General features: G+C 41.7%; 2 protein-coding genes and 1 long non-coding RNA gene across 5 annotated transcripts in view; 2 read left to right on the forward strand and 1 right to left on the reverse strand.

The window, feature by feature from the left end:
- Positions 1–13800, reverse strand: part of CDK17 (cyclin dependent kinase 17) — a 219809-nt gene extending 206009 nt beyond the window's left edge. The window contains exon 1 of one of the 3 annotated variants that reach the window (XM_068130388.2): positions 13633–13800. The gene's annotated coding sequence lies outside the window, so the exon portion shown is untranslated. The remainder of the gene's footprint in view (positions 1–13632) is intronic. The other 2 variants (XM_068130385.2, XM_068130387.2) reach the window with 2 other exon arrangements.
- LOC137436527 (uncharacterized) overlaps positions 13142–25381 on the forward strand; it is a 52031-nt gene continuing 39791 nt past the window's right edge. Inside the window, exon 1 of the long non-coding RNA XR_010986300.2 lies at positions 13142–13445. This is a non-coding gene — a long non-coding RNA (uncharacterized LOC137436527). The remainder of the gene's footprint in view (positions 13446–25381) is intronic.
- LOC144888270 (uncharacterized) lies at positions 15645–19852 on the forward strand. Its single transcript, XM_078765914.1, has 3 exons — positions 15645–15936; positions 18158–18933; positions 19721–19852. Exons 1-3 carry the CDS (start codon positions 15645–15647, stop codon positions 19850–19852), a joined length of 1200 nt encoding a protein of 399 aa, XP_078622040.1.

The raw sequence follows: 25381 nt of genomic DNA on the forward strand, positions 1-25381 counted from the left end.
CCAATTCCCGATGTGATACTTTTGCAATCATCACTGTACAATAAACTTTTCAACTTTTCCCAGTATGGGCATGCGCTTCCCATTCCAATAACGAGGACATCTGCCTTGTGATGAAGATGGGCAAACACAAGCAGATGCTTTCAACCTTGTGTCAAGAAACGAATTAATGTTAAATTTTTTGGAATACCTGCACAATGAATATAAAAGGATGGAGCTCTCTGAGAACCAAAATAAATAAGCAAATAGAAAGAAAATAGAACTGCTCGACTGAACAGCAGATTTTTACCTCTGTAGGTGGATGGAGGTTATGTTTTCACCCCTGTCTGTCTGTCTGTCTGTGAACAGGATATCTCAAAAAGTTGAGGACGGATTCGGACGAAATTTGGCAGAGAAGTATCACGTGTGACAAGGACGAAACGATTAGATTTTGGTAACGATACGGATTCGGATCCGGCGACCAGAGTTTTTTAAAAGTTGTGTGCATGGCAAGGAAGAAATGGTTCAATTTTGGTGAAGATCAGAATCCGGATCAGAGAATTTTTAAAGTAATTCTTCACCATTGAGTGATCGGGCTAAAAATGATATATAGCAGGATATCTCAAAAAGTTATAAACGGATTTGGACGAAACTTGGTGAAGATGTTGGGTGTGTGACAAGGACGAGTCGATTCGATTTTGGTGAAAATCTGAATATGGATTTGGATACGAGAATTATTTGATTTTTAAAGCGGTTCTTCCCCTTTGAGAGATCGGATGAAAAGCGATATATAACATGATATTTCAAAGAGTTGTGGACGAGTTAATACTAAACTAGGAGGTTGAGTTGGTTAGGTAACAGGAACAAGTCGAGTAGATTTTGGTTCAGGTCCGAATCCAGATCTGACCTATCAGTGGGATATAAAACAAAGACTGTTCACTCTTCAGCCTGGCGGAAGTAGGCGCTCTATCGAGTGCCATTCTAGTTCTGATTGTGAAGACACTTGGGCACCTCCAACTGATGTAATTCCATACTCAGATCAAAGTACACCAGTGGTATAGAAGACTCTCATAAGTACAGTACACCGATATGTCTAACAAACATTTACAAGGGTGTTTGATCACTGCTGGCTTAAAATGTTCAGGTGAAGGATCGAGTCAAAATGTTTTTTCCCATCATGTGTTCTCGTATGACTGTGTGCACGCACATTCGAGGGAGTCGATAACTGGTTGATCTAATCCAAAAGTAAAAATTTACTGGCGAGTTCATAGAACACATTACCCCATGCAGTCTTGAGGAAACGGACATGAGGGGTCGTTTAAACTCTTGCTTTGCGTTTCCGAGCATGATCAATATTTCCGACATGCTGCTATTTTGTCTAAATATTTAATATTCCCCCAATGTTGAGCGGCAAATTTGATTTGTTGATGTGGCGTAAAATTGCCTCATGTTTTGTCCAAATACTGCTGAACTGGACGTTTTTGGAAGTGCGAACAATGCATTTTGTGTTCTCCAGTGTATAAATATAAAATTCAATTCAAACAAAAATCTAAAGGCTGTAGAAAAAGAAAATTCCGAAGGTTAATGTCGTTGATGCACCGTCTTTTTCACCACCTTATTTAACACATTGAATTAGTTATTTGTTCCTGGTGTTTGTGTCCTTTATGATATCCCTAAAAACAGTAAGTTTCCTGTTTGGAATGATTTTCAATTTTGTTTGACTGACAAAATCCAGTTGTCTGATTCAAATATTTCATCGGACCTGGAAAGATGTGGTGCATAATTGTTTTCTGTAGAATTCATATTTTTTGAAGGGGTCGAGAGTGAGGAACTGATGGATGCCTGACACCATTGGAGGATTTGAGAAATCCAATATGGCGGCCAACATGCTGCCGCATTGCCGCAAAACTTTTTAAAATCCATATATCTCAACTTCTAGTGGAGCGATTTTTCTTATTTTAAGTGTATTCCTATGTTTATTGGGATAAGGATCAATTTATGATATGCTTACTACTGCCAGGACTGTATGCCATGGTGAAAATGCAACAATATACCAGCCAAGAGTATCATCACATTGGTAACGAGTTGATACCCTAGGTCCCCCATCTTTTTGGTGGTATGAGGAAGATATGAAATATATAAAAATATCTGCAATATGAAAGTTAAATGTTGAACGTTTTTTGAAATATCGTGCAAACATGCCAAGTTACTGAGATGGTTGCCGTGGCAACATAATTCATTCAATCGCAGCTGCGATCTAATAGTGTTGAGATAATGTCATGAGGAATATATATCTGCAATATGAAAGCTAAATGTCCAACAGTTTTTGAAATATGGTGATATCGTGTAGACTGTGGACAAAAGTATATGGACAGATGATCAGTCGGTCGGTCGGTCTGTCAATCGGACGGAGCTCATTTTAATGTCCCCCGTCCACACCCCCCCCCCCCCCCCTCCTCCCCACATTTACTTAGCAAGAACAAAGTTCAAACAATAAATATAATCTGTCATGAGCTTCTAGAAATAGCAGAAGCTGAACAGACACCTCACAAACTAGTCATAACTGGACAATGCAAGACACCTACAGAGGTTCACAAAGGATTGGTGATCAATTGACATTACATCAGTAGCACCCAAGAAGAGGCTGATGTTATAACGCCACAAGTGACGATGTTGGCAGAGACAAGTGCTTCATGTATCTGTTTCAAGTGATAACACCGATGTATTGGTGCTGATACTCCACCATTAGGCAATGGAAAATTATCTATCACACTTCTTATGAAGTCAACAAGTTTCAACCGTACAGTTGATAATATTGGAGACACAGCTCAGAAACACCGGCCCGTTGTTACACAATGACTAAGTGCTTCTGCACACTCAGGCTGTGACACCACAGCTCAACGTACTTTGGAGTAGGGATAACAAGGGTGCTAAAGGTATGTACTGAAATATGGTCATGTACACTACTGGTGGGTAATCCAGGAAATGGGAATGCCATTACAGATTAAGTGATTAGAGAGGCAACTCTATTTGTTGCAGCAAGTTATGAAGTGAAAGCCAACACCACTTGCACAATACCTGATGTATGTATGTACTATGTAAGTATGTATGACATAAGGTATGGCTAGCCAAAGTAGGGAGGAAAAATGCAACTATGACGCCCAAGTTGAATTATTCACCCCTCCTCCCCGCTCCCTTCCCCCCACCCCCAACCCCCTCCACCCCACAGCAGAAGCCTTCACAGAGAATGTAAAGCGAGCACATCTCTAAGTATGCATCTTGAAAAAATACACCAGAACATGACCCCCTCCATTGGGCCCTCCAAGCTTAGTTCAGAGTCAGGTTGAAATGTCAACCTCCTTCAAAGCAGTTATTATTTCCCAGGAAGTTTCAGGTGCATCACTTGACATCCTGAGAATGATCCATTGCTCATGTGCAACTGACCAGCCCTGCGCCTCCCTGAAATGTATATGTGCAGCAGCACAGCTATCATTCTCTGTATTCCGCAAATGTGGCTGAGGTGAAAACTGTTGCAATGCTGCAATATGTTGCAATGCAATCCATGAACTGTTGTGGTTGTGACAGCTGTTGAAAAGGAACTAGAAAGTTAAGACAAAAACATATGAAATGATGTTTAGTTGTGATCAACTGTCAAAATTGCATGCATGACTGGATATATGATTGATGAAAAACGTAACACACTTTGGTTAATACCGAGATGTTATTATCGCACAATCGATATATTATCTCAAACAAGGTAGCTGACCTTCAAAGAAGCTGACCAATATCAAAGATGTGAAAAGTTTCTTGAATTCAACAACCATATAAAAATATGGAACATTGGTTGTCCAATATCACAACCCTTTCCAACCGACCCGCGAATGCATTGTTATCCCACGTCTGGTCCTGAACAGCTTTAAAACGGCTCTCCACATCACGCTTAAACGGCCATCTTACCAACAGCTAAAGAAAGTGATACATCGCCATTTTTTTCACTTGACATGGATAAGTCAATCAACCATGCAACCACCACTTGCCACCACTGCACAGCCCTGCGAATGATCACTCCATGAGCTTTCCCTAAATCGACCGATGATCCTCCCAAGAAAATTGGTGTGAGTTCTGCAACAGATGATCTAAAGCGTGAGCGTCAGCTGATCTTCGTCTTGCATGAGTGCATGACCTCCTACACCCATACCTCTCTTGCCAACGCCGAACGCAGTGACACCCTGAGTGATGCTGTACTCCATCTCGTTGCTGAACTTCAACCCGTGGATGGACCACCGGCCTTCATCCGGACTGATCCCGCCCCCGCACTCCAATTTGTGAACAGTTTCAACGCTTGATGTCACCACAATCCTGAGCCCACCATCCCCCAAACCTCACACCTCAGTTATACTGTGTGATGTAGAGTTGTTTGAACTTTAGTAAGAGTACACATTTACTTACAAAGGTTCACAAAGTCTTTAGCATGTTTATGTATATATTGTTACGTTTATGGGGTAGGTAAGAGAATACTGTAGGAAAGGTAGGATTGAATAGGAAATAGCATGGGCCATGTGACATGTAGAAGCATTTCGATGTACTAAGTAGGGAAAATGTAGGGTAAGGTTGTGTTTAAATGTTCATCATACGAAGGATGATGATGTGTAAATTAGTAATAGAGTTTAACGCTAATTTCCCCTGTACGTGAAACCCTCTGTGGCCATTCCTAACATTTTTGTCAGTACAGCCGGCCAAGTATGACATTGCCGGCCAAGTTATGCACGCTTTGTGGACACGGTGCAGCAAAGACCCGCCCATGAGAGGCAGAGTAACATGGTACGGTGGGCGGGGGACAGGACCGACAGGCCACACCCCTAGGGTGATGCATGTGGAGGACGTAGGGGTCGAGGAAGAAGAAGTGCTTGGTTTGTGAAGGAGTATGGCAATTTTTGTTTTCTCTGTGAGGAGAGTTTTTCTTGGTTTTGTGTGGCGATCGTGAGGGAGCTTTGATTGCTGGGCTCACAAGGAAGCTGAAGGCCGTGCTGTCCTTCCCAAGTGGAGGAGAAAGAAAGAGGGCCATCTTCATGCCTCGCGGAACCCCCGGGCGCCCACGGCGCCTTCGACGCATGGCGTTCGACGTTGCCATTTTTGCAAGGTTTCCCGCCTGGTGGCTGAGAGCTTCAACAGCTGCGATCTTACAAACAGGATTGATCCATTGGGGACAGCTAAGTACCGGGGAGTGGGAATTATTATTTTCTTACTTTTCCCCATGTGCGTGGTTTGTGCCTGACTGGAGGATCCTAACAGTAGAATTTAGTTACCTTAGCATTTATTTTCGTCATTTTCGTCCACGCCATATTTTCTTATAAATCAGTATTGGTACATTTTTTATTTGTTGTGTTCTTGGTTTGGGTTTAAGATTAAACCTGTGTGTTCATATAATTAAACGCTTTGTGTCTCTTCCATCTCGCGCGCGCAATAACTGCCATAATCGGGAGGTCGCCTTAGGAGTTAAGGCTGGTTAAGCATATATCTGTCCAAGGCTGGTGTTAACGAGCTACAGACGTGACAATATGTTCATGGATTATAGTCTAAGGATGTATTTTTTTGAAATCAATACGATAAAATTACCTTAATGAAGGATTCGACAAGAATGTGCGCAAGGCGTTCCTCCTATTTCTATAACTGCAGAACATGTCCAGGGGACACACTGATGAGTGGCAATCAATTAACTAAATGGGTTTTTTTTTTTTTGCTTCAAAAATGTATTGGGTCAGAGTTTTACCTAAAGTAGGTTGGAAAGAGTAAGCCATTTTGGTGTTTTTTGTTAAGCCTCATTTTCCAACGAGGTTTTATAATCCAATAACAACATGTGGTGGTGGTTGCCCTCCATACATGTGAAAAAGGCCGTTCACGTGAAATGTGCAAACTACCTGATCAATTTGTTCGTAGTGCTGAAGCTGCCAGTAAATTGTCGTAATTGTCCAGAGAATTGGTCATTTCCAAAATCCTTCATAATTCCGCTTTCACTTAGAATCCACAATTCCGAGCACTTCACCCACCTAAGATTCATCTGCAAGGGGCACTTTCTTCAAGCTTTGCTCTTCCCACTATTTGAAGTCTGATGCCAATATCAGTCTTTTGGTTTGGTTTTCTTTCCTCGGCAATTTTTTTTCCCAAGCAGGTGCATTTCCATCAAGGCCACTTCACACTGATAACAATCATTATCTGCATCACCTGCCTCTGAGTCGTCTCGTACTGGGATTGGTTGCTAATAGGGTAGTCTGACAAAATCTCACATTTGGCATTTAGATGCAATTTATCCATTTCCTTCGTTTTAATATTCCATTGTTGCTCTCCTCTTGCTGTTTTTTCTTTTTCTTTTAGTATTTCTATGTCTTATTTGTAAAATTAATGATTGTAATGCTTACCTTAATTCGGCCATTGCCATGATGGAAGTATATTTGAAATAAACATTTAATTATTATTAAGGGGCAAAACCAACAGAGAGTGATGTATATCGTGAGTAACTACAGTAAGATCAGAATCTGGAGAGGGGCAATTCCACGGTTACTCATATGACATATACATATATAGATGCATAAATGTAACGTATTGTAATGTGGAATTTAAAAACCGTGGAATTGCTCAGAGACAGAATGATTTGGAATTGGAAAAGGGTCAGACAAGGCTGCATTTTCTCCCCTTATGGTTAAATCTATAAAGTCAGCACATCATGAGCAAATCAAACTTGGAAGACATCGAGGCTGGAGTCGGGATTGGAGGAAGATGCATCACCGATCTAAGGTATGCTGACGACACCACTCTGTTGGCAGAAGTAAAGTGGACTTGATGAAACTGCTGCAGACAATGAAGAAGGAAAGTGAAAAAGCTGGTCTTTATTTAAACCTAAAAAATAATAAAATCTTTTCAACTGAGAAGATCAATGTGTTCATATTGGGAGATGATCATTTGTAAATCATGGAAAGTTTCAACTTCACGGTTTCTTCGATGGAAGTAAGTGGAGAATAGATGATAAATTAATAGATGGTTTGGTGTTGAGGAGAATATCAATGTCAGGATTAATAAAGATCTGGAAAAACAAATATGTGAAAATACAATCCAAGAGGAGACTGGTGAATGCTCCGGTATTTCCAGTTGCAATATATGGATGTGATTCATGGACAGTGACAAAGAAAGAAAGGAAGAAAATTGACAGTTTTAAAATGTGGTGTTTGAGACGAATGTTAAAAGTTCCATGGACTGCAAGAAGACAAACCAAATGAGAGCTTGAAGAAATGTACATTAGATGTACATTAGAACACTGATGCTAAAACGGAAACTGTCATACTTTGGACACATCATGTGTGCAGAAAACGAAAGTTCGGAGAAATTGACCATGCCGGGTGTGTTCAGGGAAGAAGAGGAAGAGGCAGACCTTGTATGTGCTGGATGAATGGGGTAAAGACTACAACCAAGCTGTCTCTGCCAGAGCTTTGGGAAGCAGTGCAGGATAGGGATGGTTGGAGAAATCTGATCACGAATGTGTCCAGAAGTCGGACATGATAAAATACAAATAGTCGGACATGATAAATAAATACCTCTCTAGAATAGTATTTATTTGGGCCAGTACTCAAGTCAGGTTTTGAAATCACTTGACTATTACAACAAAATGAATGACCTGTACTTTCATAGAGATTATTTCGGTGTGATAATGCTACCAAAAGAGCAAAACAATAAACATGTGACTGTACTTGGACACAGCAATCATAATACTATTAAAACAGAGGGCAACCCTTAGTGTACGCCATTTTGTACCGTACACGAACAGAGATGCGGACACATGCACGGACAAAGGACTATGGTTGTGCACACAGTGCGATCTTATTCATTTACATCTCCCAAGCTAGGAGCATTACCTTCACTATGAGTAAATGATAGACCCGAACGAACCTGCTTCGGGAAAAATTTAACTCATGTTAAAGATATAAGTGAAATGAAGACGTTTCAAGAGTTGTCAGGTTTGCTTTCTTCAATCTTTTAAATTTAACTGCTTATCCTACTATTCATTTAAATTGGTCACTGGCTTTGACACCAATACAAATTTTTATTACAGACCCCAAGTAAGAGCATTTAAATTGCATCAGGATTTGCAATAAATGCGAATTGTTGCTCCCAGCTTGCCAGCTCAATGACAGAAGATGGCATTTGCATTTTTTCCACCTTCATCCCAGCCCCGTTTAGAATCCCATGCGGGCACAGGCAACTTGCTAGTGAAACCATAGACTCGATTTAACCTGAACAGAGTGGAGGTGGAAGGGTCCAGTTTAAGAGACACAGAAGGATGGAGAGAGAGACAGACAAAAAAGACAGAGCACAACACGCTTATGGAAGCATCTGTTGAATAGAAGAGCTGTTTCATTTGTGGCATCACATGAATCAATAAGTGGGGAATCAAGTCCGAAGAACACCAACACCAAATGGATATACAGTCACGTGGAAAAGTAAGTACACCCCATGTAAAGTTTTGACTTTTTCAACATATTTCAACAAACAGCTATTTGATCTCCATTTCAACAATACTGAGAGATAAAGGTGATATAATATAACAAATTTCATGAAACATTTACATTTTGTAGTCCATTGTATAATTTGAATAAACATAAATGCAAATTTCGCATGTGGAAAAAGTAAGTACACCCCAACATTTATCACTAATTCAAATACCGAAAATTAGAATCAGGTGCACCAGCTCAGGTGCAAATGATTAGAACATCGTTAGAGAGGATCTTGGAGGAACCTGTCTTATTTAAACCTCAGACATTTAGTTTGGTTTGCTCTTTGTTGTTGAAGTGTGCGGCATCACCATGCCTAGATCAAAAGAGCTCTCTGAGGCCTTCAGAAAGAAGGTTATAGATGCCTACGAGTCTGGGAAGGGATTTAAAAAGATCTCCAAACAATTTGAAATCAATCATTCGACTGTCCGGAAGATCATCTACAAGTGGAGAAGATTCCAAACAACTGCCAACTTGTTCAGGCCAGGCCGCCCCAGCAAGTTACGCCCGAGAGCAGACTGCAAGATGCTGAAATAAGTCTCGAAGAACCCCAGAATGTCATCACGGGACCGATAGGTAGCTCTTGCCACTGTTGATGTCAAAGTGCACGAGTCTACCATTAGAAAGAGGCTACACAAATTTGGTCTACACGGGAGGTGTGCCAGGAGGAAACCTTTGCTGTCCAGAAAGAACATCAGGACAAGACTAAAGTTTGCCAATGAACACCTAGGCAAAGACCAGCACTTCTGGAACAATGTGCTCTGGACAGATGAGTCAAAGGTAGAGCTATTTGGCCACAGTACCAGAAGACATGTTTGGCGAAAACCAAAGACAGCATTTGACCACAAGAACCTGATACCAACTGTAAAGCATGGTGGTGGAAATATTATGATTTGGGGCAGCTTTGCTGCATCAGGGCCTGGGTAGCTCACCATCATGGAATCCACTATGATTTCTTCATTGTACCAGAGGGTGCTTGAGGATAATGTGAGGCCATCTGTCGGAAAGTTGAAGCTCAACCGAAGGTGGACCTTGCAACATGACAATGACCCTAAACATACCAGTAAATCCACCAAGGAATGGCTGAAAAGAAAGAAATGGAGGGTTCTGGAATGGCCAAGTCAAAGCCCGGATCTAAATCCCATCGAGGTGTTGTGGGGGGATTTGAAACGAGCTGTGCATGCAGGAAACCCCTCAAACATCGCACAGCTGAAAGAATTCTGCATGGAGAAGTGGGCAAAATTTTCTCCCAATTGATGTCAGAGACTGCCCGACATTTGTCAGGAGCGGATTTGAGCAAGAATTTGCAATTTGGTCAGGGTGCCGGTGATCTCACTTACTCTTCGTAAAAGACACAGTGGGGTCTTTAACATCCAGTAACTAATGCCTGCAAGCGGGTCGACCATCTTGATGGGAATCCGAGGTACGACACACTTTGTGATGCAACACACTTTGCCCACCCTGTCTGCGAAGGACCGATCCAACGGTCAATATTTGGGTCGGTTATCAAACCCAGGCTCAACAGCTCAAAAGTAGGTGCACTACCTCTGCACAATCTTGTCGGAGAAATAGTAGTCCTCCTAGAAACCTTCCTTGTGCTTTCCAAATCCCAAGATCTCCATTGAAGCAATCCATCCTTCAAACTTGAGAGTTCATAAAACACCTTACCCCACTTGGGAAGGGCATGGGAAGGGACATTTTCAATTCTTGCTTTGCGTTTCCGAGCACGATCTATACGTTTCCGAGACGATTTTGGAACGATCTTTGAAAAAACAATTCACCAAAGTCTAAACGAACAGATCTGTGGTTGCATCACTAAGCGCCACCATTTTTGGCTGAATCTCACTGTTACTCCGCCTTCAGAGTGCGCGGCAAATTTGATTGGTCGAGACGGACGGTTTTGCCCAAGTACTATGAAACTGAAAGTTCTTGGAAGTAAAACCAAGGTGATTTGTGTTCCACAGTGTTCACATCCATATAATTCAACTGAAATAAAATAAGTTTCAAAGGCCATCCAAAAAAACCCCATTGAATGGGAAGTTTACCGCCACTGATGCTCCGTCTTTTACACCACCTTATTTAACAAATTAAGTTAGTTGTTTGTGCCTGTTGATTGTGCCCTTTATGACGTCCCAAAGAACAGTAAGTTTCCTGTTTGGCGATTTTAAATTCCACAATTGGCAGAGAGACTAAAGCAATTGCTATACCGCACTCGGGACGAGATTCTGTACAATTTGCCAAATTCAGAGCCAAAGTACTGCGAAACTGCAGATTCGTATTCCGATTAATTTTCCGATTAGTGCTCTGCAGATGTCAAAATATAAAATTCAATTGAAATTAAATAATTCCTTGATCATCGATTGACGTCTTGACAATCGGACAGAGCGGACCAATTTATTGCTTAACCCCGCTTAGCGCTCTGTATGCATCTTAGGGCTGCTTATTGCATCATTTCCGGTAGCGTGGCTGTGCCCCTGATGCAGTGCCCGCCGTTACCCAGTCAGCTGGTACTCGTTTTGCGGACAGGCTGGGCCAACCCACCTGGTGTTATTTAACGGCCTGATAGGGGCAAACAGTTGCATAGTTTTGCAAACATGCTTCAATTAGTAACACTAAATTAATGAAACTATGAGAGAAGCAGCAATGCCAATGGTATTTAAAGAATGCTTGTTCAGTGGTTGTTGGGTGGTTCTGCCTGCTGGTTGCATCATTTTTCTGTGGGCGTGTCTGCCCCTGATTCAATTTCTCTCCATAACCAGTTATCTGGTACTCATTTGCCGACCTCGTTTTGCCAACAGGCTGAGTCAACCCCACCTGGCGTTAATTCAACAGGATTCGAACTCAGGACCTCAGGATCCCAAGCCCGCCACCCTAACCATTTTAGGATCCAAAGCCCACCACCCTAACCATTTTAGGATCCCAAGCCCACCGCCCTAACCATTTTAGGATCCCAAGCCCACCGCCTTAAGCATTTTAGAATCCCAAGCCCACCGCACTAACCATTTTCGGATCCCAAGCCCACCGCCCTAACCATTTTAGGATCCCAAGCCCACCGCCCTAACCATTTTAGGATCCCAAGCCCACCGCCCTAACCATTTTAGGATCCCAAGCCCACCGCCCTAACCATTTTAGGATCCCAAGCCCACCGCCCTAACCATTTTAGGATCCCAAGCCCACCGCCCTAACCATTTTAGGATCCCAAGCCCACCGCCCTAACCATTTTAGGATCCCAAGCCCACCACCCTAACCATTTTAGGATCCCAAACCCACCGCCCTAACCATTTTAGGATCCCAAGCCCGCCGCCCTAACCATTTTAGGATCCCAAGCCCGCCACCCTAACCATTTTAGGATCCAAAGCCCACCACCCTAACCATTTTAGGATCCCAAGCCCACCGCCCAAACCATTTTAGGATCCCAAGCCCACCACCCTAACCATTTTAGGATCCCAAGCCCACCACCCTAACCATTTTAGGATTCGCAAGCCCGCCGCCATAACCATTTTAGGATCCCAAGCCCGCCGCCCTATCCATTTTAGGATCCTAAGCCCGCCGCCCTAACCATTTTAGGATCCCAAGCCCACCGCCCTCACCATTTTGGGATCCCAAGCCCGCCGCCATAACCATTTTAGGATCCCAAGCCCACTGCCCTAACCATTTTAGGATCCCAAGCCCACCGCCCTAACCATTTTAGGATCCCAAGCTCGCCACCCTAACCATTTTAGGATCCCAAGCCCACCGCGCTAACCATTTTAGGATCCCAAGCCCACCACGCTAACCATTTTAGGATCCCAAGCCCACTGCCCTAACCATTTTAGGATCCCAAGCTCGCCACCCTAACCATTTTAGGATCCCAAGCCCACCGCCCTAACCATTTTAGGATCCCAAGCTCGCCACCCTAACCATTTTAGGATCCCAAGCCCACCGCCCTAACCATTTTAGGATCCCAAGCCCACCACGCTAACCATTTTAGGATCCCAAGCCCACCGCCCTAACCATTTTAGGATCCCAAGCTCGTCACCCTAACCATTTTAGGATCCCAAGCCCACCGCCCTAACCATTTTAGGATCCCAAGCCCACCGCCCTAACCATTTTAGGATCCCAAGCCCACTGCCCTAACCATTTTAGGATCCCAAGCCCACCGCCCTAACCATTTTGGGATCCCAAGCCCGCCGCCCTAACCATTTTAGGATCCCAAGCCCACCACCCTAACCATTAGGCCAACAGCAGGTATCGGTGGTTGTTAAAAGGGAAGGAACACACTCTCACCTTATCGATAACAACAACAACACCCTGTGGTGATCACTTTTTACGCTGAAGTGGTCACTCACCGATGATCTGGTGTCTTCGCAAACTCAGATCAATAGTCAATACTACGATTAGCTCGATTGTTGAACAAACTGAACATACCTGTTGTGCTGCTATGTACCGGACAAATGCTCTGCGGAGATCGGCGTAGCCCTGTGACCATGCCGGTCCACACATGTGGGTTGTACGATATCCCACCTGTATCCGCTACGCTATTATAGGGACGAGCGATAAACATATGAAGGAACACGTCCCTCGGGAATGCGCTCCGGACGTGACGGAGAATCATCGCCCGCCTGGTGGACCCGGGGTCTCGTCGACCCACGATCGACCCCTCGGAGCTTAGATTAGAGGACATTTTCAGGCGTTCGCGGCTTTTATTTATTTCTCACGTACGTTCTCACGTACGTAGTGCGTTGACCGTTCGAAGGGTCGAGCCCCGTACGAGTAAAGCATGGAGGCTCCTCCGCGGGAACTGTACCCGCCTCTGGGAATGTCTCTCAAACGGCGCCCCTACCACCCCCTTCGGCGCAATCAGCCTCTCGGTCCGACTGACGGGCGCAAGATGGCAGAGCGCGCCGGAAGACGGACAAGCTAGGCTTCTCGGCCTAACGAAGACCTGAGGTAAAGATGCGCGGACATGGGGCACACGGGCACACGGGGTGTGGGGGGTACAGATCGGTGTGTACCATGGACGACACGCCGACATGCCATCACGACTCGCTGGCTGACAGGAAGCGCGTGTACGGCTTCCTCGGCACTTTCATTGTCATTGTCAACCGGCTCGTACTTTAAACCTATACGGGCTTACCTGGCACGGCGCAGGCTGCCTCGGATCCGGTCCGCTCCTCGGCGTCCTCCTTCGGCGACCTGGAGACGCAAGAAGGAAAGGTAGGAGGCGCCGACGGGGGAGGGAGGGAAGAGCATGAGCGGTCTCTTGTAACTCTGTTGTTGTTGTTGTTCCCGCCCCCTGCTGGTCACCTCCGAGCTACGTGATCGCGAAAGCGCCACAACGACCGTCCATTGAATTAAGGTCGGTTTCAACCCGGCTTATAAATACGAGTTCCCTTGAAAAGAACTTCATTAAATACCGGAGGAGGGCATATTGTAGCTCGTGCAATGGTTGCCAACCTATGACTGCTCGTTCATGCTCGATCCTTTTTAAATCATGAGCGTCGAGAAAGGAAGGAGTGCTTGAGAGTTAATGATTATTGTTTGTTTCATAGCGTTATAGCTATAGGCAGACCGATAACACCCGCCATTACTATATTAGCATGAATCGTTCACTTTGGGATACAAGCATTAAATTTGGCATTTATGCTCTTATGTAGAAACTCTTTAAATCCAGACGATTAGCCATCTCGAAAATCAACATGGCAGCCATTGTTTTCAAAATGAAGATAAATTGAAAATTTTAATGACCTCTCATAGATAAACGAAAACGGCACTCAGTAGGGAGCAAACCTCCGCCAGGTGGACAGTTTACGTTTTGTATCCCAGAGTAGACCAGAAAATCACAATACAGAATCACATTTAATCAAAATCATCCGTCCACAATATTTTGAGATATTCTGCTTTGTATCGTTTTTGGGTTTCCCAAAGGTGAAGAATCACTTAAAAATTCTACTAGCCGGATCCGGATCTTCACCAAAATTGAATCGATTCTTCTTTGTCACACACACAACCTGTCCACCAAGTTTCGTTCAGGTCCGTCCATGGCTTTATGAGATATCCTGCTATATGTTGGTTTTAGCCCGATCACTCATTGGTGAAGAATAACTTAAAAATTAAATAATTCTCATATCCGAATCCATATTCAGATCTTCACCAAAATCGAATCGATTTGTCCTTGTCAGACACCCAACCTGTCCACCAAGTTTCGTCCAAATCCGTCCATAACTTTCTGAGATATCTTGCTATGTATCGATTGTGGCCCTATCTCCCAATGGTGAAGAATCACTTAAAACATTCTAGTAGCCGAATCCGAATCCGGATCTTCACCAAAATTGAGACGATGCTTCATTGTCACACACCCAACCTGTCCACAAAGTTTCGTCCAAATCCGTCCATAACTTTCTGAGATATCCTGTTATGTCTCGTGTTTGGCCCTATCTCCCAATGGTGAAGAATCACTTAAAACATTCTAGTAGCCGAATCCGAATCCGGATCGTCACCAAAATCGAATATTTTCATCCTTGTCACATACGCTACCTCTCTGCCAAATTTCGTCCGAATCTGTCCACAACTTTTTGAGATATCCTGTTCACAATCAAACAAACAGACACAGACAGGGGTGAAAACATAACCTCCATCCACCTTTGGTGGCGGAGGTAATAATATGTAGTTCTGTGATTTTGTATTGATACTGGTACGTCCTACCCAGGTCGAAAACGTCGAAGAAAACCAATAGGCCAAATCCCATTTTAAAAATCCCATAGAAAATTGGACCAGTATAGGCCATGGGGCATACCATTAAAATCCACTTTTTCGTGCAACAGGAATGGGGATTACTTGATTTATTCATGAAAATCAGCAAAATATTCGTTCCATTCGATATAATAATGTCCCCAATAAATATACCTGCACATTAAAATACAAATAAAGAAAGAATTTCGATAAAAAAATCAGGTTTAAAATTCGCGGACAAGGTTGTTCACGTGATAAATTCAGCGAATGAGCGCTCTAGATACGTCAGGTGCCGTAATTGGCCAATCACGCAGCTCATACTAAGCTCCGTTCGGTAGCTGACAAACCAAGATGGCGACGCCCATTGCTTCGGCAGTGACAGGAAAACCTGTTCAATTTTCGTCCAAATTTTGCGTGATGCATGTTGTCCATAAAACTAAAAGCAATTTCATTCAATTCAATGATAAAAACTGGGCCCGCTTTGTTGAATTTGCGAGTAAATGGTTGCTCTATGACTGTAAAGAACGCGATTTACTGGCCGACTGTGCGGTAAAGCTGGGGCTTGATTTTGCCGATACACAATCCTGCATTGAAGCCAAACCAGAAAATCCCAACATTGGCTACCATTATGATTGTTCACGTCGCTTTTGTGACATCAGTAAAGTGAACAGGCTGAAGGAGAAAAAGACCGAAACATCTACATCTCATGGTAAGTTAATATGATTATGTAGTAATTTTTTTAGTAAGCTTTAAGTTTAGCCAAAAGTTTCAATTGTTCTGCAAACATAGACATGATCATGATGATAGAATCTGATCGTGATGATAGAATTCACATTACATTGCCATATATCATGATCAAATAAATCATCATGCTTGATTCAAGCAAGTTAGTAACAAGTTCCGGAAGATTTGGAGTTGGCCTTAGAAGAGTAGTATCTTCAAATTCAATTGACAAATGTACAGCAGACTCAGCAAGTCATGCATGATGAAATGTACATTTTATGATTTTGTTTATCTATTTCAAGACTACAATTTATCTATCTATAATTCCACTAATCTCTGTGTGTATGTTTGTTTGTATGTTTGTCTGTGACCGCTGTTTCTCGACAACTACCGGTCCGATATACTTGAAACTTGCCAGGTATATTGCTGGGGACCCGAGGATGTGCCTTTTCAAGGTTTTAAATTAATCGCAGAAGTAGTTACCGAGCTATGTCCAAAAAACGATTCAACCAATCAGAGAGCAGCGAGCTATCACGTGTGCCGAACGTGGCGAACAGACTCTGCCTCGGATGGCACATTTGAGAGCGTATTCATTTATTTCCCGTCGGCAAACTATGTTGCCGTTAAACTATGTTTTAAAACTAATTAAAACTAATTTGCGATTCATCGTAACTGCGATTTGCGACCTTCCGGACAGTCAAATGAGGACGTCACTTCCGGACTTACGTAGCGGCTAGCGGGCGCCATTTGGAGGAGCTGGGAGGACTCAGTCGTGAGCTTGAGCAATAGAGTGAGCCTGAGTGAGTATATCAAGACAAGAACAAGATCTAGAAGGAGGTATGTACGGTGCGATTCATATAATATATTGTTTAGTTATCGTCGATGAGGAATTTGGGGGCCCGATTAACTGCAGCGCCATCCGAGCTGCGGCGTCGGGACGATACATTCATTGTACGGTAACATCACGCACTTACGGGCACGTCCTATATATATAGTACGGGCATGCCCTAGTAATACAAATCGTACTATTGCAAGCATGCTCTTTTACTTTAGTAATAGTATCATGATATGTGGGGATATTGTGGTTTATGTCATCAGGCTCATGTCACACCTCATTACAGTTTTTAGGATCCACAAAGAATTAAGAAATAATTTTGTACATGTAGACTACACATTTTTACTAAATTGTACGGTAGGTACTTCTTACTGTCCTGTAAATGATGGTAATAAAAAGTATGTTTACCTTGTCGGAGAAGTTGTTAAAAAAACCATGATTTGATATTTGTTACTAAAAAAGACAGATGTTTGCAAAATTTTAAACTCTATAATTATAAACAATAAACACATGTTGAGTTTATTTTTATTTTGTATTTTTGTTTTGTTGTTGTTTTTTTGCGCGGTGGTCATGGTCATTAATATTTTTACTAGCAAAGCGTGTACAAATGTATAACAAGGGATGCACCAATAGATTCTTGGGGGGGGGGGGGGGGGGACATGGAAGTTTTTTGAAGAAAAAAAACGTCACCTACTATTGAGGCAAAAAAGAAAATTTACTCACTGATCTGAGTAGAAAAACAACAACTGAATATCAATGAAATACATTAGATATGAAAAAACACTTTGCCGTCTTGGTGGCGGAAAAAAAACCCCACTTTGTTTTTAACAGTTCCCGAGAAATCCTTGAAGACGTCGGAGCTATCGACAATTTAAAAAAATAACATGTGGACTTTGTTCTAAACAGTTTCTCAAAAAATCCTGGAAGACGGCGGAGCTATCGACAATTTTTTGTGCACAGTGTGCATGTATACTTTTAAGGTGCAAATGTTTACTTGCACAGTTACTTTGAGTGTGACCGCTATTTTGTCAATGCATGGATGATGCTGCCGGCTTTATTTGGGGCAAATACCAACGTGAGATGGCACAAGTTTTTATTGTTGCATCAAATTGCACGTTCCATCCCATGATATCCTAAAGGCCAAACAAAAATATAATTGTTGTATTATATATTTTTTTAAATATATTGTCAGAAAAAATTGGGTATACAAGTAACTGGAAGAAAAAAAATGAAAACAATTGTGTATATTTATGTTTAGACAATAATTCAATGGTTGGTAGGTAGGAAGAAAATAAATACATGTTTCATATTTGTTGAAAAAAAGTTAAATTCTAATCACTCAAAATTTGTTTCTTCCTTCTGTTTAATGCAGATGCCGGGACAGACATGAACGAACTTGACGATGGTCCAGTTGTAGTTAGTGAAAGCAGTGGAGAGCCCAGCAGAAAGAGAATGTTGCGTTCCTCAGATGCAAACAGCAGCCAAAGAGATTGGAGCAGGCGACATATGTTTCCTGAAGAGTGCATTTTCTGCCATAGCAACCAATACAAGCGCAGTCACATCTCAGGAAAGAGGTCAATGGTAAGGCTAGTAAAATGTGAACTCATCAGTGGAGGTCAACTTCTAAAGGCTGCAAAAGCAAAAGAGGATGTACAAATGCTGCATCAAATAGAAGGGGAGGACTTGGTTGCCAGGGAGCTTCAGTACCATCATGGCTGCTACAAGAACTACACAAGATTTTTGAGTAAACCTGGCAAGCCATTGACCCCAGTTCAAAATGGCTATATTGATGCTTTTGACAAATTCAGCCAAAACACCATCAGAAAGCGTCTAATTATAGGCAAAGAAATTCTTACATTGAGTAAACTCAATAAGATATTTATCCGCGCCATTAAAGATGTCAGCGGCATCGATGCACCATATCGAACATGGCATCTGAAGACGCGACTACAGAAAAGCTTTCCACAGTTAGTCTTCATCAAAGCCAAAAGTAGAAACATGAGTGACATTGTGTTTAGTGAGTGTCTATCAGCAGAAGATTTGGCCGAGGACTTGGTAGACGATACAGCAGGGAGTTTAACAGATGACAGCACAGATAATGAAGAGGAGAGTATACCAACTGTATACCAACAAAGCGCAGGTTCCCAGGTTCTTGGATGGATGATCAGTGATTTTTTCACTGATTGTCATCTATGTGTGGTTGATATGTTTAAAATTAATTTATTCTTAAGTACAATCATTTTTTAAATGAAAGTCCTGTGTTCATGATTTCGACCTTATACCTGTGAATATAGTTAATAGTACAAATTTCTCAAACTTGAAAGCTGTAAATTGAACAATGATGTAAATTATAATGTAATGGATATCATAAACAAATTTGATTGTCTCAATTATTTATGTCTGTCTGCCTTATCCTGGCATGTATACATTATGTATTGAACATGGAAACGAAGCAAAAGTAACAGTACTCTTAAACACTGTTAATCATGCAAGCACTTTCCATGACATGCGTAATGTATACATGTTGTACTGTTTTAAATAAATAAGTTGAAAATGAATCTTCTAAAAAGTAAAAGGAGTCAGCCGTCAACTGCCACTCATTGCCATTCTTCAAATCAAAGAAGATGAACTGATCATAGAAGGTAGAAGTGAGAAGTTAATTTAAAAAAAGTAAAATAAAAATGATTTATTTGCGGCACAACATGTGTTTCAGCTGCGGCGGACCATATTTTCAGATTGGATTCATTTTCAACTTATCGCTATGACTATCTAGATACAAAAATATCATGTTTATTGGTGTATTTTAGTGAAAAGGAGGTCTAGAAACAATATCACAATCAATTTTTTTCATTTTACTCCTCAAACTATCCAGAAATAAAAGAAAATGCAGTAACGTATAGTTGATGAATATATATTTACTTGCATTTTCATCAAGTGCGCGTTAAAAATTAATGAGCACCCCCTGGTGTCTGGGGACATGGTGTTTCTTGTTCAGGAGCACATCCCCAACCCATCTATAGCAATTTTAAGTAATCCCCTGCGTTGTTGCACGAAATTGTCAAATTGAGCACATTTTAGCCCTATGCCCCATGGCCTAGTAGGCTCCACTGGTTTCAATAAGGTAAATGAAATACTGGACCAGTAGAAAATACCAACAAAAAACAGTAGGTCAATGGGGACCAGTAGGAGACCAGCGAAATACCAATTTATAAATTAGCTAGATTCAAAATAACCATTTGATATTTGTGGGAAAATTATGCACCCAGACCAGGAATCAAACCCAGGTCCTCTGGTGAACTATACCAGTGCTCTGCCATCTGAGCTATCAGGTTCGTTCAGATGGCAAAGCACTGGCATGGTTCATCAGAGGACCTGGGTTCGATAACCGGTCTGGTCACGTAATTTTCCCACATGTGTCCATTGACAATACCAATAGGTCATTTGGACCAGTGGAAGACCAGTTTCAGAAATGGAACCAGTAAATCGACTGCCATAAATGTCCTGCCATTTTGCAAATAACTTGAACAACATTAGGACTGCAACTTTCATGAATATATTATACAACAAAGACACCACAGGGAAATCCGGTTATAAAGAACATGGCTATAACTCAATTCAATATGGAACTTTGTCTCACATTTGTTTATCAGAGAGTACGCTAGTACTCTCTATGTAGGGATGGTGCGGAAAAAAATGTCACTCCCATCTGCTACATACAAAACTAAAGTTGGAGTATCTTCTTTAAAAACTCACTTTGGCAACATATGAGAGCCTACCTGGTCTGTTCAGCTGATTGTCGAGGTAGGGATCCCTTTTCAGTTCTCCAGATCAAGGCTAAAGCAAAATAACAAGATCGCTCAAACCCGGGAATTCATCTTCTTGTTCATAATAATAATAATAATAATAATAATAATAATAATAATAATAACTAGAACTGCCACTTTACAACTGCTGACAGTGATGACCGGTTTCCTCCGCATCCTCTTGTTCATAATAATAATAATAATAATAATAATAATAATAATAATAATAATAACTAGAACTGCCACTTTACAACTGCTGGCAGTGATGACCGGTTTCCTCCGCATCCTCTTGTTCATAATAATAATAATAATAATAATAATAATAATAATAACTAGAACTGCCACTTTACAACTGCTGGCAGTGATGACCGGTTTCCTCCGCCTTCCCACTTTTGATACAACCCCACTTTCATTGGACATGCTTTGACACAACCCCCTTGGATACAACCCTGATACACACACACACAAACACACAATCCCCCCCCCCCACACACACACACAAACACACACACACAATCCCCCCTCCCCCCCCCCACACACACACACACATCACCCACCCCCCCCCCCCCACACACTCACACACATATCCACACACACACAGATCCCACTCCCCCACACCCACCACACACACACACACACTCATACCCCCCCCCCCACACATACACATGCACACACCTCCACCCCCCCCCCCCCTACACCCCTCCCCCCACACATACGCATACACACACCCCCACTCCCAACCCCCCCCCCCCCCGCCCACGGACACCACACACACACCCCGCACATAAACACACACATCCCCCCACCCCCCAACACACACACACACATCTCCCCCCCCCCCCCCCCCACCACCGAACACATACACACACACACACACACACACACATCCACACACACATCCCCCCCCCCCCCCCCACACATATCCACACACACACACACACACACACACACACACACATCCCCACACTTTATAACAATCCCGCTTACACATTATTATTGTTCTTTTTCTCCATCAATTTATCCCTCGATGATGCTCAAGAAATATCATCCTGATCGGATGAAGTTTTGTACTTGTCAAATTATGACGTCATCATTTACATTTGTTATTCCGCATGGAGAGTTCTTTGCAATGAGACATGTCTCAATTATTTCTGTGGAGCGGCTTTTGAGATATAGAGGTGTAAGGTTTTTCGGTTTTTCCAAGATGGCGGCCGTCCCACGTGACCTGTGACGTCATATTTACCATTGAAATATTCTACAGGCCGAGTCGCTGCTATGGTGAAAATTTCCTGTTAATCGGTCCAATTATTGCAGAGAAAATGATTTTTAAAGGAAATAAGTGTTTTAAAATGGAAGGAGCACATTGAGTCACATGGCCTGGTAAGAAAAATGTTGCGTTTCTTCTTCTTTCAACAATAAAGACTTCTAGCTTCGAGACCGTACAACCAATCCTGTTGAAATTTTACACACTTTTTCCTCTTGATGAGATCTACATTGCATTAAATTTTCAAGTTGATCAATGCAGCGGTGCAATAGTTAGAAGCATTTTATGATTTTCTTTCAATTATTTATTGCGGCCAAACCATGTGACTTATCAAAACGTCTCAAGTATTGTTTTAACTTCCCCCTCCCCCCCCCCCCCCCCATGGAGAATATTTGTGTAAAGTTTCCACTCAATATCTTCACAAATGATGGAGAAGATAGCATTTTAAGTTTATGCTTAAAAACGTCATAACTCCGAAACCATGTGATGCATGACGTCATGATCATTGAACTTTTTGTTCGTCATGGGTATACGATTATGCATGCCACGTTTGGGCTCGATCTGTTCAGCCGTTGTGGAGAAAAGGTGTTTTCGTGTTTTTCATGAAAAACAATATGGCGGCCGAACCATGTGACATATGACTTCGAAATTTTTTGCATTCTGAGTTTTTTCTTGACTAAGGATATGGGAAAAAATATCATTTTGTGAGAGCAAGGGATCTGTTTGACGAATTCTAACCTCTAATGGTTAGCATTTTTAATATAGTAAACAAACATAGTTTTTGGTCCCATTACAAAGGTCCCAAAGGGGACCAAAAAACAACAACAACCACGGTCCCCGAAAAAGGCCAACCCCCGCTTGCGGGGAAAAATGGCCTCTAAAGGTGTTTTTTTTTTTTGTTTGTTTTTTTTATTGACAGAGTTCTTTAGAATGAGCCATTACTCAATTTTTTCCATTGAGCCGTTTCGGAGATATAGAGGGGCAAAGTTGAAGGTGTTTTCCCAGATGGCGCCCATACCACGTGACCTATCACGTCGTAATTAGCATTAAAATTATATGAGCCTAGCCGATCATTTGATGAAAATTTCCTGTCAATCGGACCAACGGTTGCTGAGAACATTAATTTTAAAGTTTTCAGAGGTGAAAAAAAAGGGTGGAAGAATAAGAAGAAAAAAAAACTATCTATATTATAATAGGCTACGGTGATTCTGTCTGTCTGTCTGTCCGGGCGTGTGGCTTACTCCGTTTACAGAGTAGCTCCACCCATTCTTGGAGAGGCTTCATATAAACAAATATCCACCATTTTATTAACTCGAATAGCTTTGAGGCCTGTTTAGTTAGGCCCGTGCTGTCTTTTTCTCTCTCACCAGTTTATTTCAACTCAAATTCGATATATCATTTCATTTTTAACAGTCGCTAACATAGTTTTAGACTCTGTTGAAAAAAACGGGAAGAAAATCTGATGAAAGTTTCCATTTATAGAACGAAATGAATTCTCAAAGGCCTGTAATATAAAGGCCATTGAGTCTCTCTCACGCCTTTATCTCCAATCTAATTGACCATCTGATTTCATTTTTATCGATGGTTTTAGACTCGGTGTCAGAAATAAATGAGAAAATTCACGCACACGGTCTGTCATACACCGCCTAAAATAACAGACGGGAAAATGGCGAGATATATTAAATTTTCGTGGCGGACTTTTTCATTTTATGACAATCGTCACGATGAAATATTTAAATCATACGTCGTCACAATAATGTGGAGAGAGGGGCACAGCTTCGTTCACGTATCACCACAGACGGGAAATTGCCGACAGATATTTCTTCGTTATTATTTCATTCATCATTATTATACGGAAGTAAAGGTAATCCTGTTTAAACTGGCATTCATTCCATCATTGTTTTTTTTCCGCACGAGTTCTCAAGGCTGAATCGCCGAAAATAACAGATGGGAAAATGTCGAGATATATAAAACAATCGTGACTCGGTTTCAAAAACCGGGAAGAAAATTCAATGAAAGTTACCATTTATAGAACGAAATACATTTTCAAAGGCCACTCTAATTCACCATCACAGTCGCTGGGATGGTTCAAGTCTCAGTTTCAGCTAAAGTTGAGAAAATCGGCACAATGTATTCCAACATCCCTTTTAAATGTGTTGACTGTAATATGCGGGCACGGCGAAGGAGAGAGGCGAGAATGAATGAGAGGTGAGAATGAATGAGAATGAGAGGCGAGAATGAGAGAGGAGAATGAGAGCGAATGATAGAGGGAAGGAGAGGAGAAGGAGAAAAGAAAACGTTCCCAGGACTTCGTTATTTATATTATTGCTTGGTAAAAGTACAGCGACTGAATACTGAAGCTCGGGATCGAACCGAAGTCAAATTATATTTTTCCATATTCCTGGGGTGTAAGTAGGGGGATAATGGGGTTTCCAGGACACCCATGTATTTAGATGGGACTTTTTCCCAAACTGCCCATTTTTCCCCTGATTACCGCGACACCCCTTTCTCCTTTTACATGTAAGTGAATGGGGGAGTCCTTACTTACCCTCCAAGGACCACACGACATTCAAAATTCCTCATTGATCCTATGAATATTTGCTCATTTTCTAATTTTTTAAACAACTCCATTCTCTTATGGAACTCATCCCCATCTAGGATATTGATAAACTTTACATCAAGTACCTTTCTCTGTGCGTTTATAAAATGATATGTTTCACGGAGGGACCTGGTCTGTCCTCCTCCCGATCCACATACCATTTTAAAATTATAATATTTATTATCCGGTTGATAACCATAAAAGTTCTCACTCCACTCTAATATATTTTTCTTCCCGCCCTCCATTACCCCACTTAACAAATGAATACGTTTATCAGTCTTGAGGACCTTCTGACCAGTGATCCTCTCAACCTCTCGGATCTGGTATTTCTCACACTCATTATGTTTTCCATTTATATACCAAGGTTGATTACACCTCCACCCTTTAGTCTGGTTAATACTTGGTTCTATCATTCATTTATTTATAAAAAGGCGGCGGTAGCCCTTAAAATCCCTAACCCCATTATCTTATCACTAATATATGGATGGTTGTTGTTTAATGGCTTATCAGTTTTGTTTTTTGTAATTCTTGTGAGTAAAATGAACCCAAGATTTCTTCCCCATTCATATCATATAATTTGTAAGTCCAAGGGGCTGTATCCATTACATCAACAATTTTAAATAATTCATTAGTCCACCTCTTTGTATAACCTTTCTCAAAATGGCTTTTCCATCTGTATATTCTTACAATATCACCAACTTTGAACTTGGGCTTTCTCAAATTAATCTCCTTTTCATATTCTAATTTTGGAAATGTTTCTGATGGTTTTGATTTTGTTGATGAATGAACTGTATTATTGTAATTATCTACAATATTCTGGATTAAATATACCCATTGTTGAGAACCGAGTTGTGTGAATTTTTTATATAGTTTCTCTTTCAAAGTGCGATTAAAACGCTCAATAACAACTGCCTTTCCTTCATTAAAGGT

Source organism: Myxine glutinosa, chromosome 11 (assembly GCF_964187855.1).
Source record: "Myxine glutinosa chromosome 11, kmMyxGlut1.1, whole genome shotgun sequence".
NCBI classification, from domain to species: domain Eukaryota; kingdom Metazoa; phylum Chordata; class Myxini; order Myxiniformes; family Myxinidae; genus Myxine; species Myxine glutinosa.